Below are 16,458 nucleotides of genomic sequence, written 5' to 3' on the forward strand. Positions count from 1 at the left end.
TGTGGCAATTTTGGGGGCTTGGGGACGTGTTAAACAGGTGTTAACAGGGTTTTCTTGGTTTTCTTTGTAGAGTTTTGCAGTTTGGTGACTCTATCTGTAGAAAATGGAAGAAGGGTTAATGGCCAGCAGTATGAGCAGTATCGCAGATGAAACTATGGCCCCCTGCTTCGATTGACAGGCGTTTTTAGCCAATCACCACTTGGCACTAAATGGCGCACCGTTACGTCACTTACCATCCCGTGGGCTCGCGCTGCGCGGAGCTGGTGGTGGCTGCTGTCAGCTACAAGCTAAAGGCAGGATGACGACACTTCGTGTTGACACTTTTTAATGTTATTTGTTTTTAAATTAAAATTAACTCCCCGGTCTGAGCCCTACTCGATCCCCGTCTGAAGTTGTTCTCGGGTGTGTTTTGAGGCCCTTCCGTTACTTTGACAGTGTGTTCAGGTGAGTAAGAGCTCAGTAAGAGCTGTGGCTGCTTTGCACGAAGCGTTGGTCAAAACAAGTGTTTGAAGAAGCGTAAATGAACATTGAAAAGCGCTCAAACACGAAACTGCTTGTGCCCTGTGTGCGTGTGTGTGCGCGCTAAACAGAAAGGTTTCACCACTGTCTTCACACACCCTACAGCCAAATAGACACACAACAATCTGCAGCTGATAGCTTTAGTGAATTTTAAGCAAACGTTGCAGTTTTTTCTTTGTGGTGCAATGATACGTGCCTTTACGTTGTGCCAGCTGGAGTGGAATCTCAACATTTGACCTTTAAACAGCAGTGTAAAGATCAGGGTAAAGGTCACCATTAAAGCTTCTCTGAGAACTTAATTTACATGCAGGTGATTTCAGCAACAAACCACCGATAACTTGGAAAACCAACTAAATGGATTATCTGAATGGAAGAAATATAGCAAAACCTCACATTTAAAAAGGTGAATTGATTTTTTTATTAATATTTGATTTTCAGCATAGCGTTTCTACACATAGCAGTTTTCTTTAGAAGCATAAATTATTTCTGTTTGCACACAATAAAATAGAATAACTTACGAAAAAAAAGAATTGTCAACAATATTACCCCCCTGAAAAACTGGACTAGCATGAAGTACAGCTGTGCAATGAAAATGCTTTATCTCTGTAATGCTCAAAGCAAAATTGAGTTTAAGGTGAAGGATAACTTCCAATTTACACACAGTATAAAAACTTAAGCAAGGGTTTGTCACTTGAAAAAACATGCTAAAAAAACATTTTAGACTTTTTCTGTACACCATATAGAAAAAGCCTGACAGAGATGAAAAGTGGATGATTTCAAACATGCTGAAAAGAAAACTAGTGAGAGAAGTGGCTTAAGACTCCAGAACCACTACGAAGACAGCAATGACTGACTTCCCAGTCAGAAATTGTAGTCTTAAAGAAGGTCAATACCAGAACCTTTTACATGCCAAGAAAAACTCCACTTCTGCACAAGCGATATGTTCAAGCTCAGGACAACCTGGAGAAAGATTATGCATACTGGAAGGCCATCCTTTGGTCAGATGACATTAAACTGAAGCTCTTCTTATGTTTAGAAAAAGAAACCCAAAGAACACCATCCTCTCAGTGAAACACTGTGTTGGGCGTATTGTGAAAGGAATCATAAAGAAAGGACGTGAAGAAATTTGAAAGAAACCTCAAGTGTTCAGCAGCAAAATTAGATCTAGGTTATCGCTGTGTCTTTCAAAACAACAACCCATAGAATACATCATCTCTGGCTGAAGAACTACATGAGTTCTTCAAAGTCTAAAGCCTTCTTGATTCCTTCCAATGACAGACCCCTGACACATTTCACTGAAGAGGCTGTGGCCATTCAAATCTACAGAAGCTTCGAGAGACTCGTCAAAGTAGAATGATGGGGTGGGAATCCTTAGGAGGTAGATATGAAGAAATGAGTGGGCAACCCCCAACTGTGGGCAACTGCAAAAGGTAAAATAGACGAATAAACAGTTTTAGGGTGGACCTACTCTGTGACTGAGGAAGTTGTTATAGTATGAGCAATCCTGACCTTGGCTTGTCAGCCAGATATACCTCAAGGCTTTAAGGACTTTGGATAGTTTTTATTTTTTAATATAAAGTTGACATTTTAAAAAAAAACCTTAATAGGTCCAGTTTCTGTCATATATTTTGTTTACTTCTAATGCCAGTCCCGAAATCTAGAAATCAGATTTTTACTGTAATGCAAGACATAAAAAGCCAATCTGTATTCTGTTTCTTAAAGAACTGATTAACTGAATGTTTCAACGGTACACAGCGCCTTGTGACAAACCCCCTGGCAGCTTGTGATTGGTGTGTGGGGTTGGGGGCAGGCCTTGAATTAAGCTTGGGGTCAGAGCAGCGGCTCTGTGAGCTTCCTCTGAGCTGAGGATGAGGAGTATGTGTGTTGTTCTCTGACAGCTGCTCACTCTGTTTTTCTTTGGGACCATTTTTCACTGTGAGCTGACATACCTGCCACCAAAAGCTGCCAGCTGCTTCGTTTCTGCTGATCTCGCCCCCACTGTTAAAATGACTCTGACTGTAGCTGGTAAGTTTGCATCTTGGTTGACAGGATGGACTTTCTGAGTGCAAGTCTGTTCTCTCAGACATTAGTGTTGTTAGTGTCAATAGATTTTCTGGTTTTTCCTTAAACTCCTAGTCACCAAGATTACCAGAGGGGTAAAAAAGCGACTTGAAGACTCCAGCACGTCCTCAGACATCCTGAAAGTCAGACTTTAGTATTGACACAAACACTGAAATAAAAGGACCTCGTACTGTTTTAAAAGTGAGCTTCTGCTGATTGGTTTGCGGTGCACTAACTTTTTTTTTCTTATGTAATTATTTGTTCCCAAGCTTAATGTGTGACCTAATATTTGATGTGTTAAGGATAAAGTACAAGCATTTAATTCCAGAATTACAATTCCTGTCAAACCTGAGCTTTAAAGTTTTATTTTTTTAAAGCACTTTTTAAATTTATGTAGCTGACAGAGAAATAAAAGAACAGAGAAATTAGCTAAATGAATATTAAAATATATTAAAAGTTGCAGCTGGCACCTAAGAATGCAGTAAAGAATAAATTCCAATTCACAGATTAAAATTGTTCCTTTAACTGTGGCTCTTTTTCTAAAATATATTTGGAAACCAGTAACAGCCTGTGTATTTAATCTTTGAGCAACACATCTACAGTTAAATTAAATGAAGACGATCCATGCGTATGCTTACAGATCTGACTCGGAGAGCAATGACAGAGTTTGAGGAGAAGCTCCGTCAGCAACATGAGGATTCGATGCACCGCGAGCTGGAGGCTCTGCTCACCACAACCAACAAAGCTGAAGCAGAGGTGGGAACGCCTTTGGCTCTGCTGCTCCCTCCAAACATCCCCACAAATGCTCTGAAACTCTGAAAAATCCTCTCAAACATCACAGGACAGGAGTAAACGTGGGATTTTTCTGCATAGGATTATCTCGTGCAGCCCCAGAAAAGCTTTTTCGTAATTTAATACTATTTGTTGTTCCCCCTACAGTTTTGTTAATTGAGGTTTCATTCACCTAATTGTAGTTAATATGTGAGAGGAAACATGCATATGTCAAATAAGGTAACACATACCCAATACTTTTACTGTACGCACACTATCACAGGGTCGTCACAGAGTTGGTGCGTAGGTTGTAATGACACAAAGCGCCATCAGCTTTTTTGCCATTAACTGTTTGGTTTTTACTAGTAATTTTCATTTTGTCAGATTTAGCTCTGAAGCGATGTGGTTTTTGAAGGATGCAGCGTTTGCACTGTAGCATAAGACAGCATCTGATTCGCTACTTTTGTTAAATTTGTAATTTTCTGTTACATTCTTGTAGTTTTTGGGGGACACACGAGGTGACAGATGCCATGGACTCATTGATCTGTTATATATGTAGAACAAATGTTTGTACATTGTTGTGTACAGAGAGTCCATTACGTTCATCTGAGCACGTAGATTTTGTTGGCAGAAATTTGGCCTGACGGGGGAACCTGAGGTGCTAATTTATGAAGCAAGCATATATGAGTAAGTGAGAAAGCACACTTTAGACACTTCTAACCTATTTTCACAGATGAACTTTGTGTTTGTGTGTGAGGTCTCAAAGTTCAGGGACACTGCGCTTGTGTGAAATGTTTTCAGTTTGTCTTTTAATGAGGTGGTTGTTCATGGTCGATTATGTTTTTGTGCTGGTTTAAAGTGAAATAGCCATTTCACTTCTTGAAACCAGCTGTCTTCATCCAAGTTATGAAGGTTTCATCTGCTATGATCACATAAGAAGTTGAAATTCTAAAGACATCCCCTTGGTCTTGTTCTGCACTAATATACCACAGTATGCACTGTGAATGAAGTCCACTTTGTCCTTGTTATGCTCGTGGGCTACATAAAATATTATTAGGGGTGCACTTTAAGAAACCAGGGTAGACATGTAAACCAACCTGCAGATTAGAGCTTTAATATGATTAGCTGACAAAAACAAAATGTTTGTAAATAAAATCACCTTTGTATTTTTAGTTTGAAGCTTTTATTGATGTATAGCCAACCTTTCTGGCGTCCGACTGACTAACTGTTTCTAATAAAGCTTATTTTGTATTGATTTATTTAATGTAGGAAGGGTAGTTTGAAAGCCAGTGAAAAATCACTCTAGATAAATGCAAAATATAGACGTTAAACATAGATTCCTAATCAGTGAGTTTTGATATTTGACTTCTTTTGTTTCAGATCTCCAGAAAAGATTTTGATGGTTTCAAGAAGCTCTTCCACAGATTCCTGCAAGTCAAAGGGCCTTCAGTGGACTGGGCCAAGATCAGCCGGCCACCGGAGGAGTTGGTGAGCACAAGATGTTTCTGGTTAACACGGCTTGAGTTTTTACATTGCAGTGCTCTGTGCTGGTGCTCATATTGTCATATGTGCTTTAAATGTTCCATCTAAAGCGCAAGTACACAGTGTGATAGTTGCACACCCTCACTCTCTGCGCATCATCTACACTTTTTAGTTTAGTTGGTTACAGTTCTTACTGTCTTGGAATAACTGCGACCACATAATTTCCTCAGGGATTAATAAATTATTCTAGAAGTAAGCTAAATAAAAGTAAGCTAGAATATAACCCATCTGAGAGCAACAGAAATATGTAAGAAAAACCTCACAGTTGGGACCTGCTAACAATCCACAGCTGCTTAAATTGTAAGGGAATAATTACATAATCTACAGATGAGCAAATGTATTTTTCAAAATATTTTCTAACTGCTTCAGTTTATATCTTAAAGCTGTATACATGTTATACAGTATGTGCAGGAGCAGCATCCATTCTTAGATCAACTCCAACTCTTTGAAAAGACATTCTGAAGCTGAAGCTTTTAAATTAAGAATTAAACATTTTTTAAGACTTCTAATTTTCATTGTTCAGTGTTTAATTAAATTAAGCAATGCACTTTTATATGCCCCTAAAAAAACTTACTGCATAGTTCAGCTTAATCATTAATTCAATTCAATTCATGTAGAGATGTCCTGTCCCAAGAGTTTGCAGCCAGTGTGGTGATGGGCTTCATGGCTGCAAACACCATCTACACTGTGCTTTATTCCAAACACATTTATCCTTCAGATTAATTATATTAAAAGTTCAAAGAAATCAACAGGCAACATTTTAGAAAGGTGAATTCAAAAATGAACATTTTAAAGATGAGTAATCATATTATTAGAGTACAATGTTTACTTATTAACTTGTAACTGAGTGAGGCTAGCACTTACTTACCTAACTCCAGTCTTTATGCTAAGGTTAACATGCACTCTCCTGACTGTCCTACACCACTGTGGCGACGGGTGTCAAACTTCAAAAACAAGCTACTGCAACCAGATCTGAGGATAGTGAACACTCAGGCCAAAGCCAACTATTTGTCAGCATGGTGACATTTCAGACATGTTCAGTTCCTGCCTACGGTGTTCCCAAAAATATCAGCCAAGTGAAGGTTAGGACTAAGATTAGCCTGACTGCTGGAGCATTTCAGAGTGTCGTTTTAGGACAGTGAGAGTGGGGAAACACTGGCGTTTGTCTGAACACTGCTGAGCACCCACACATCTTCCACTCGCACTCCCCTTCTAACCTTAATCACCCTGTCCCTCAAAACACCGCTGTCGTCATGAGGGTAGTTCAGAGAAAATGAGACACTGTATTCTAAGTTTACTGGTGCAAGACAACACTCGCCTTTTTATTTACAGCATCGACTTTGTGGGATTTACCTTGGTGATTGAGCATGCATCAATAATAATAATAATAATGGATTGGATTTATATAGCGCTTTTCAAGGCACCCAACGCGCTTTACAATGCCACTATTCATTCACTCTCACATTCACACACTGGTGGAGGCAGCTACGGTTGTAGCCACAGCTGCCCTGGGTCAGACTGACAGAAGCGAGGCTGCCATATCGCGCCATCGGCCCCTCTGGCCAACACCAGTAGGCGGTAGGACACAACGACCAGAACAGAGAGCCCGGGGATCGAACCGGCGACCTTCCGGTTACAGATGCGCTTCCCAACCCCCTGAGCCACGGTCGCCCCTCTATCTTTATTTCATAAAGAGAGTCTCTGAATGTCTTCGACTGAATATTTTCCAGAGTTGAAACATACACTAATATATTTACAGTCATGATGAGCTGTGGATATCTCAAAGGAATATTACAGGAATAATGGATATAATTCATTTTTGCTGTTAAAAACCAAAATGCACTGGTGGCCGTGGAGCTGTCCACTTGTTTTCTCAAGTTTTGGCCTCCTGTAGCTCAACAGGCAGAGCAGGTTCTCTATTAATCAGAAGGTTTGTTGGTCAGTTCCCGGCTGCTGCAGTCTGCATGCCAAATATCCTTGAGCAAGACACTAAACCCAATTTGCTCTCCAATACATCCACAAACATGTGAGGCAAGACTTTACTGAGGTCATAGAGCAAAGGTCATAGATTCCTCTATAACTGATCACCTGCAGCTGACCGTCTTTGGTCGGCCTCCAAGCTCACACCATTCCAGTAGATCTTTAAAAACCTATTGTAATGCTGCTGAAATACTTTTTTCATTCTGACTCTCAGAACGTCACAAAGCATGAAGAGAAAAGCAATACAAGATGTCCCAGTGTTTGTTACAGTGTGACTTGCTATATATTTAACAGTTGCTCTGTTGTTGGATAGCTGTTTATAGAAGCACGGGCAGAAATACAGCTTTGATATGGTGTGTAGTGTGACCATAAATACATGTGTCCTTTCTGTGTGTCACACTGTGTCACACTGTGTCATGAGGTTTGAAAAGTCAGAAGGCTGCACTTCCAAAAGTAACTCTGTTCATTCCAGTTACGGGAGGTTATCTGTTTTGGAAAAAGTTACTGTTTAATAATGGAACCACAAATATCCAAGTAAAACCTTAAAATAGAAAACTCCTCCTGCCCATAACTGTAGACTACAGTTTCACTCAGTGTAGATCTAGCAGGCTTTATTCGGCATGCACCACTTGGAAGCTAAAAAAACACACCACTCATTCCAAATTAATCATTGACTCACAGGAGAAGAGATTAATTAAAAGGACCCAAATTGGTTTCCCTACACATTTTTTTATTTAATTCTTACTAGAAATGATATGAATATACATATATACACATTTAGTTTACTTGTCCATGTTCCCATTTCGACTTACTAATACCCAGCTACACATATATTTGTATCTGGGTATGCATATTTGTGTGCATATTTGTCTGAATATAAAAAGGGTTCAAGTAAAGGTAATGGTCTTACTGTAGACATTTGTACCACAGAAACATCTCTCTATAAAAATATACATTAACATTATATCACAAATGTGGAAGTGTTATGTTTTTCCTTATTATCTGTAATGGATATTTATGCTGTTACAAACATGGTCAATGTTTCAAATAATGAGGTAATACCTGTGAGCTAAAAGTTCAAGCGCCAGACAGTCTTTTATTACTCTTGGTTCTGTGTAATATCTGCAAGCAGATGTTCCTAATATGGATTTGATATATTGGGAACAAGTGAAAATTGTGTCCCCAAAGTTGATCTGGTCGAAGCAGGAAAAATGGGCAAGCGTGAGGATTTGAGAAAGTTTAAAGAGGGGCAAATTGTGATAGCTGGACAACTAGGTCAAAATATCTCCCAGTCTGCAGTGGTCAGCAGTGTTGGTCAAGTTACTTTAAAATAGTAATTAGTTACTGATTACTTCTCCAAGAAAGGAATCCTGTTCCTTTACTGATTACTTATTTTCAAAAGTAATTAATTACTTTATTGCTTAGTTACTTTTTAAAAACATGATACACAACCTGAATACGTAATAAAGCAACAGACCTTTCAGGCCAATTCTATTTTTTTTTCTGCATAATCCATCATATAAAATTGAATCAAATGAAAAAGTTTTTTTTAAAACATTTTTTAGGTTTAATCTTTCAACTTTCTGCACATTGCATCAAGCAAAAATTAAATTATATGCAACAGTGTTTGACTTGAAGAAATTTGTTTAACATTTAAACCTATTTTCTTCATATTCCAGCATATAAAATAAAATAATTTTTGTGTTCACACTCACTCTTTCAAATACATGCAAGTAAAACACAGCAAAAAATAAATAAAATCAAATACTCATCGGCACTGAGTCCTGTCGCTCTTAAATCTATTTTCACCTGTTTAGCAGGAGTGGGGCGGGTGGAGGTTTGCCCGGTGCTGCAGTGGCCATGTCAGCGGGGGGATCCGGGGGTTTCTCTGTGAAGTTCACATTCCCATGGCAGCGTGCTCGGTGCTCGCTCAATTTGAACTTTAATTTTTGTAGAAAGAAGTTTTCTTCCCTCACAGAGTGAACAGCGGACGCTAATGTTTTTGTTACTTTTTACGGAATCAAACTCAAAGTAATGTCAGTACTTCCGAGCTTTAAATGCTGCACGATCATACTCTCTCATATTATAATATATATCTCATAATATATTACTCATATTATCCATTGTTAATCTACACACGTCTGTTGTTGCCACGGACGTCGCACGCTCGTACGTCATTGTCATGAGACACTCTCACAAACAAAATCACGGTGCAGTAACGCAGCGTGCATACGGGAAAGTACAGTAATCGAATTACTTTTTGCAATAGTAATCCCTTACTTTAGTCGTTACTTAAGAAAAGTAATCAGATTACAGTAATGCACTGTAATCTGTGATCATGCGTTACTCCTTGTTTCTGGTGGTGACATAGCAGCTTTGTAATGAACAAACAAATATAGCAAGTCAGCAAAGAGGCACAGAAAAGAAGACCAGACACCAGCGAGGGAGGATAAGAAGGACAGACGCAACAACATTGTCATCCCCTATGTAGCCGGTGTATCAGAAAAACTTAGGAGAGTTTTCTCCAAGCATGACATCCCGGTGCATTTCAGACCCAGCAACACGCTCAGACAAAAACTGGTTCACCCGAAAGACAAAACGCCAAAACACAGACTTAACAATGTGGTGTATGCTGTACAGTGCAGCGAGGAATGCCCAGACATTGGAGAGACCAAACAGCCACTTCACAAGCGCATGGCACAACACAGAAGAGCCACCTCCACAGGACAAGACTCAGCAGTCCATCTGCATCTTAAGGATAAAGGACACTCTTTCGAGGATGCCAATGTTCACATTTTGGACAGAGAGGACAGATGGTTTGAAAGAGGAGTGAAAGAAGCCATCTATGTCCACTGTGAGCGACCATCTTTGAACAGAGGCGGGGGTTTACGACACCAACTCTCTGCCATCTATAATCCAGTTTTGAGATCCCTTCCCAGACGCCTTAACGCCCACTCACATCCTGGGCCATCTGACCTCAGGAATTCGCATGATAAGGTGGGGCCAGGTTTCACAATGAACACACCCGAAACTCTGGCTGATTGGGACCCACACCCAGTTTCACACCTTGGCTCAGGCGATTAGAGGATCACCAGGGGGTCCTTTTGTCCCTCTGTGGGGGGATACTCCCACTAGGTTTATATCTGGGACTCTCCACCATTTGACCTTAGAACTGAAGAAGCTTCTCGGATGAGAGGTGAAACGTCTTCAAGTAAACTTAAAGAAGTCCAGACGCTTTTCTTTGCACGCTCCTTTGACTACGATGACCTGGATGACTGAGAACCTTCACAGACATATAGCACTGATGGGTTTCACTGTGTAACTTGCAGAGCTGTTAGCTATGTTGAGTCGGGCTGTCTGTCCTTATCAGACTAAAGCCTGGTTGTATTGTTGCATAATATCCTGATGACTTGCATGTAAAACAAACTGAACTGTTTGTTCAATCTCACCTTGACCTTAACTTGAGCCTCTTCACTGTTTTGTTTTACAGTATTAAAAAAAAAGCTCTACTCTTCGTAGACTTTTAACTCCTATCTTACTCATTTGTGGGTTTTTGCTCAGATCCAGCCCTATGACAGGATCAAGGCGAGGGGACTACCCGACAACATCGCTGTCAGTCTCAACAAACTTGCTGTGGTCAAACTGAATGGCGGTCTAGGAACCAGCATGGGCTGCAAGGGCCCAAAGAGTCTGATCAGTGTCCGTAATGAGAACACCTTCTTGGACTTGACAGTGAAACAAATTGAGGTAAGAATGCAGAAAAACACTGCACATCTTAACCTCTGATGATCAGGATGAGTCCAGGGTCATGTTTTTGCCTCTGGTGAACTAACTTGAGGCAATTGTTGTTCTAACATGGTGCTATATAATTGTGTGTTTTCAGCATCTAAACAAAACCTTTAATGCTGACGTGCCGCTTGTACTCATGAACTCCTTCAACACCGACGAGGATACAAAGAAGATCCTGCAGAAATACAAACACCACCAAGTCAAAATCCACACTTTCAATCAGAGCAGGTGCAGTGCGCGCGCACACACACACATACAGAGAGTCTGTGAACAAAATCTGTTAAGTATGAAATAAGTGTAAAAAGCCAGAGGTGATTAAAGAAATGGTTCATTTTTTTTTTGTTGGATGGAAACAGAGACAGATGGAAGTTAAATATGTCATTGTTAAAGTGGTAAGCAGTAAAACTATAACAAGTCCATTAAAAGGAAACCTGGAGCATTAGCAGTGGACAAATAATCTTTGGTGCATTCTTAAAAAAACAAAACCTGGAAGGAAGACAATGCTGGATGATTGCTGGAGCCATTCAGAACATCCAGACAAGTAAAGACAAGATCACTGTCCATCAGACCTGATGTTATTATTCAGGTCTGCACTGAAAAGAAAACTTCATGAGAGCAAACACAGAGGACTCATCAAAAAGTACAATCCAGTGATTTGACTCCAGAGCGAAACCGTCAGATTGGGCTTTAGGACAACGACTATAAGAAAAAATAAGAAAAGCAAGTTTTTAGAAGACTTGAAATGTCTCTTGATTTGAAGCACACTACATGAGCTATAAAGAAGAACAGGCATGTATGCATCAGCATTCACTACTCATTTTTATGATGATGTTAAAAAACATTTCCAGATTCAAGATTCTGAAGATATATAGAGCTATGCTGTCTTCTCTGATTTGGTAGTAAACAGACAAGTACAAAAGTACACAAAATATAGAAAAATATAATTTATAAGTCAGTGATTTGAGCATTAAACATTTGTGCACACAGATTTGTGTGTAAAAACTGTTGGTAAATAAGGGCCATCGTTTACATCTGCTGTCCAAAAATAAAATTGTCAAAGTTGCTTTGAGGGTAAATTTGTTTTGTCCACCATCTGATTTTCCTTCACTTCTCTTGGAATAGAGAGCTCTTCAGTTCTTTATAGTCTAAATGAGGGACTCTTCATTTTCTTAATAGGTATCCGAGGATCAACAAGGAGTCCCTCCTGCCAATTGCTAAGAGCATGGGTACCAGTGGCGAAAATGCTGAGGCCTGGTACCCACCAGGGCACGGAGACATCTATGCCAGCTTCCAAAACTCCGGGCTCCTGGACAAACTCATTGCTGAAGGGAAAGAGTACATCTTTGTTTCCAACATCGACAACCTGGGAGCCACAGTTGACCTGTTCATCCTCAACCATCTGATGAGCCAGCCGGCCGACAAACGCTGCGAGTTCATCATGGAGGTCACAGACAAGACCAGAGCCGACGTCAAGGTATGTTTAGTATCTCCCTCATGGCGATCTGGTCCCGGCTGAAGAAAGTGTGGCTCGGTTTGTGCAGCCTGTGTCCCTTCTGTCCAGGGTGGTACTCTGATCCAGTATGAGGATCGTCTGAGGCTGCTGGAGATCGCACAGGTCCCCAAGGCCCATGTTGACGAATTTAAGTCTGTTACCAAGTTCAAGATCTTCAACACCAACAATTTGTGGATCTCTCTGCCTGCCATCAAGAGGTTGCAAGAGAAGAACTCCATGGACCTGGAGATCATCGTCAATCCAAAGGTAATCCTGCGGAAATCTTTTTGTTTAACATTTTGCTGTTAGACTTGTTTGTAGGAGTGAGGCTGTTTAAGAAGCACAGGAGCTACCACTGCAAAAACATTACCACTAACCTCAGCCAAAGGAATCCAGTGTGCCTGACATGAGTGACACTGTGATTCCCTTTTCATGGATAACTTAAAAAAAACACCTGCCTCATGACTAAGCAACAATTCTCAGATCCTTCTTAAATACGACCATCCAACAAAGAGGTGCCACTTGGTGTTGGGAGGAAAAAGAGTTGGATGTCAAACTCAGAACTGCATGTAGAACATATACGTTGCTCCTAGAGGCTGCAAAGTTTGTAACTTGTAATGTCAAATCTTTATCAGAAAACTGATATTTAAGAATCAAAGTACCACAAAATACTAAAGGAATGTACCTTTAAAAACCTTATAATCACAGTCTTGAGCTTTTGTGTTCTCTGGTGTTGTGATATGAAGCGATATTTTAAAGGTACTTCAAGTAATGAGGCTCTGAAAAGTTTTGGGGGCAGTATTAAAATGTTTTGGGTGTGTGCTGCTTGTCTTTTACTTTTTCTTTTTAACCCTGCTTCCATTTTCTCAAGAGGCTTTTATCTTTTCTCAGATGAATACTGTTAATATGTTGTCTTAGGATACAAATTGGTGTTATCATACATCCCAGGCCTTATCTTACACAATAGATATTTTTGACATTAGCTCATAGCAGTTTTTTCTGCACATTTTGTCAATTAGATAGAAACTAAGTGTATTAGTACCCCACTAAGATGAGTGAACAATAAGGAGTCGAATGAACATATTTGATTATGAGCCTGTTGGAACTGTCAAGTTTTTCCTCCTATTGACTGAAGCGCTCCATCTCTCTGTAGACCCTGGATGGTGGGCTGAATGTCATCCAGCTAGAGACAGCTGTGGGTGCTGCCATCAAAAGCTTTAACAATGCCATGGGTGTGAACGTACCCCGTAGCCGCTTCCTGCCCGTGAAGACATCATCTGACCTGCTGCTGGTGATGTCCAATCTGTACACCCTGGATGCCGGCTCTCTCACCATGAGCAAGAAGAGAGAGTTCCCGACCACGCCTCATGTCAAACTGGGCAGCTCCTTCACAAAGGTCAGCTGCCACCCAGAAAGCATCATCTCTACTCTCAATCCAAGCCTCTCTCAGCTTCTGTACTTTATCATTGGGTGCAATAAGGAATTGACAGGTTTAATCACTTTATATTTCTAATTAAAGTTAACTAAAGGAAAAAAAAATCAATTCTCAGGAAATGGAAAGATAATGTTTTCAGCTACAACATCATGATCTGCCAGACCTGCTTGCTGCTCAGCGTAGTGAGAAAGTAGGACCATGTTGCAATTCTTCAAACATTTCAGTTTAAATGAAATTTTATTTAAATAGTGCCAAGTCTGAACAGTCATCCTAAGGTGTTTTATGTTATAATGTTAGAGAGCCTAAATAATAAAATCAGTGTTTGGTTGTTTTTTGTTTTGTTGCTCCACAGGTTCAGGAGTTTCTGGCAAGGTTTGAAAACATCCCTGACATGTTGGAGCTTGATCACCTCACTGTGTCTGGAGATGTCACCTTCGGGAAGAACGTCTCTCTCAAAGTAAGCAACAGCTCCAATAACTGAGGCACAGTTGAACAGCGCCACCTATAGGCTTAAATCAAATACTTCTACAGAGCATTATTTCAGCTCTCTGAATTGAATTAACGTCGAGCCTTATTCGGGCCTACAGTACTGTTCCAGAAATTAGAAAGGAATTCCACCTTAACTGAACTTTGTGAGATATTTAGGAATATATTTGCCAAAAGAAATGTCCTTGGATAGAATTTACGGTATAAAATGTAAATCTTTCCTTGATACCTCTGTTTATTCCAGCCACTCCCAAGAGAAATTCCATTGCAACTATTTTCTGATTTGAATGAGATCATTTCAAGATGTATTTTGCAGGGAAAGAAACTCAGAGTTAAATTTTAAAACACTGCGACTCTCCAAGGAAATGGGGGGGAAACGGCCCCACCCGATTTTGAGGATTATTACTATGCAGACCAGATTAAACATTTCATTTATGTCCCATGTTAGACATAATAACGAGCAGCTCCTTCACTTTCTAACTTGACTAACCATTGTGAACATATTGATTGAAATTCAGAGCAAATAGGTAGTGCATACACAGAATGTTTAGTTCACCTTTTAACATGTTTGCTCAAAGAAAGACCAGCTTAAAGATTTTTAGCCAGACTCAACAATTTTCATGGAGCTTATCCCAGCTGCCACAGGGCGGGAGGCGGGATACACCCTGGACAGGTCACCAGCCTGTCAGGGCTACTCAACTATAATTTTTAACAATAACCTTTGATTTCGAACAGAGGTTGCAAGAATACGTGACATTTCTCTCAGTTTTTCACTCGTTAATCTTTTTATTCATCAGGGTACTGTCATCATCATAGCTAATCATGGTGACCGGATAGATATTCCTGCTGGAGCCATGCTGGAGAACAAGATTGTTTCAGGAAATCTGCGGATCCTTGACCACTGAGGCCTTCTGGGAAAAATGCTCAAAGCCATTTGGATCTTAAAGATGACTTTTAAGAGATTCTGTTCTTCTGATGAACAGCAAGGTTGTTACAGCTTTTGTTTTAAACAGTTGTGTCAGTGTAAAGTCAGCCTGAAAAGGTCAGAGGTCAAATTCATCGTGCCTCCAAATTTCTCCAGCACTGTGTAGAAGAAATTTGCTGTTACTGCAAGACAATCACTGTAAAGTCTGGCTCACTGTGGTCATCTTTTTTCTTGTGTCAATAAAAAAGTGTACGGGTCAGCAGAGCTTCCTGTGTTTTGTGGAAACGTCGGACTCATTCTTTATTTATTTTATGTTTTTTTGTATACAAGGTGAGATCAGAAAGTTCTGTGAACAGGCCCAGAAAAATGAAAATGATGGCTGATCTCACAGCACCTCTGTGCTATTCTCAGAGTTGCTGCTACTTCTAATCACTGCTGTATCCCTTTACTCCTGCATCAATGTGCTGGGTTTGCTCAAAAACATACAAAGTCATTTGGATCTTATAGGTAGATAGGAGCATTAAGAGCTGTAACCCCATTAGCATATAAAGTGATTAAACCTGTCAATTCCTTATTGCACCCAACGATAAAAGATCAGTGAAAAATTATGCTCCTGGTCTTGCTCGTCACCTGACACTCAGCCTTTGGAGACTTAAAACCTGTTTGATCTTAGTTGCAGACTCAGATTGGATCACTACTGATGATCCTCCACACAAAACTCACAAATGATAATTTCATCACAGAGCACACAGTGTTAAATGGTCAGAAGAGAGATTCATATATACTAGAATTCAGGTTTTTATACCCAAATCAAAAAGTAACTAGAATAAATAAAGTGCTTTTTTTGGTCTACATCTTTGTCTTTGTCATTCAGAGCTTGCACATAACTAGTGATTTTGGTCATTATTTATACTGTTAATTTGGGGCAGCTGTGTTCTGTTCGCCTTGTAATCGGAAGGTTGCCGGTTCGAGCCCTGGCTTGGACAGTCTCGGTCGTTGTGTCCTTGGGCGAGACACTTCACCCGTTGCCTACTGGTGGTGGTCAGAGGGCCCGGTGGCGCCAGTGTCCAGCAGCCTCGCCTCTGTCAGTGCGCCCCAGGGTGGCTGTGGCTACAATGTAGCTTGCCATCACCAGTGTGTGAATGGGTGGGTGACTGGATGTGTAAAACGCTATACAAATACAGCCCATTTTACCATTTCTGTTCTAATAAATAAATATACACCAGTCCCCCTCGCTGGAATCTGCTTGAGCTGCTCCTCCAGTTTCCTACCCACTGGGCTCACTTCATCTGCTCCAGCTGCCTCTTCAGCTCCTGGCACTCATCTTTTTTTCATTTTCTTTCTTCTTGATGTTGCTGTCTGCATTTGTGATACATGTGGCAATCTCAGCAATCTTCTCCTCCCTGTCAGCCACCACCATCTCTAGTTGGCTGGCGAAAAGCTGCTTGGAACTCAAAT

The 16,458-nt window shown here is 40.4% G+C and overlaps 1 protein-coding gene across 3 annotated transcripts; it reads left to right on the plus strand.

Annotated features, from left to right (window-relative positions):
- Nucleotides 1-241: 241 nt before the first annotated feature.
- On the plus strand, nucleotides 242-15,259 carry LOC146386204 (UTP--glucose-1-phosphate uridylyltransferase-like). Of its 3 annotated transcripts, XM_084932281.1 has the most exons (11): nucleotides 2,321-2,544; nucleotides 2,656-2,781; nucleotides 3,221-3,336; nucleotides 4,732-4,839; nucleotides 10,435-10,620; nucleotides 10,757-10,890; nucleotides 11,839-12,136; nucleotides 12,224-12,421; nucleotides 13,308-13,550; nucleotides 13,942-14,046; nucleotides 14,873-15,259. In XM_084932281.1, exons 3-11 carry the CDS (start codon nucleotides 3,238-3,240, stop codon nucleotides 14,978-14,980), a joined length of 1,479 nt encoding a protein of 492 aa, XP_084788407.1. In that variant the 5' UTR covers nucleotides 2,321-2,544; nucleotides 2,656-2,781; nucleotides 3,221-3,237; the 3' UTR covers nucleotides 14,981-15,259. The 3 variants fall into 3 exon arrangements, with proteins under 3 accessions (XP_084788406.1, XP_084788407.1, XP_084788405.1); XM_084932280.1 differs by lacking the exons at nucleotides 2,321-2,544; nucleotides 2,656-2,781 and adding an exon at nucleotides 242-444; XM_084932279.1 differs by lacking the exon at nucleotides 2,656-2,781 and having other exon boundaries at nucleotides 2,324-2,544.
- Nucleotides 15,260-16,458: the final 1,199 nt, after the last annotated feature.

Source organism: Perissodus microlepis, chromosome 6 (assembly GCF_051167445.1).
Source record: "Perissodus microlepis isolate ML-2025 ecotype Zambia chromosome 6, ASM5116744v1, whole genome shotgun sequence".
In the NCBI taxonomy this organism is placed as follows: domain Eukaryota; kingdom Metazoa; phylum Chordata; class Actinopteri; order Cichliformes; family Cichlidae; genus Perissodus; species Perissodus microlepis.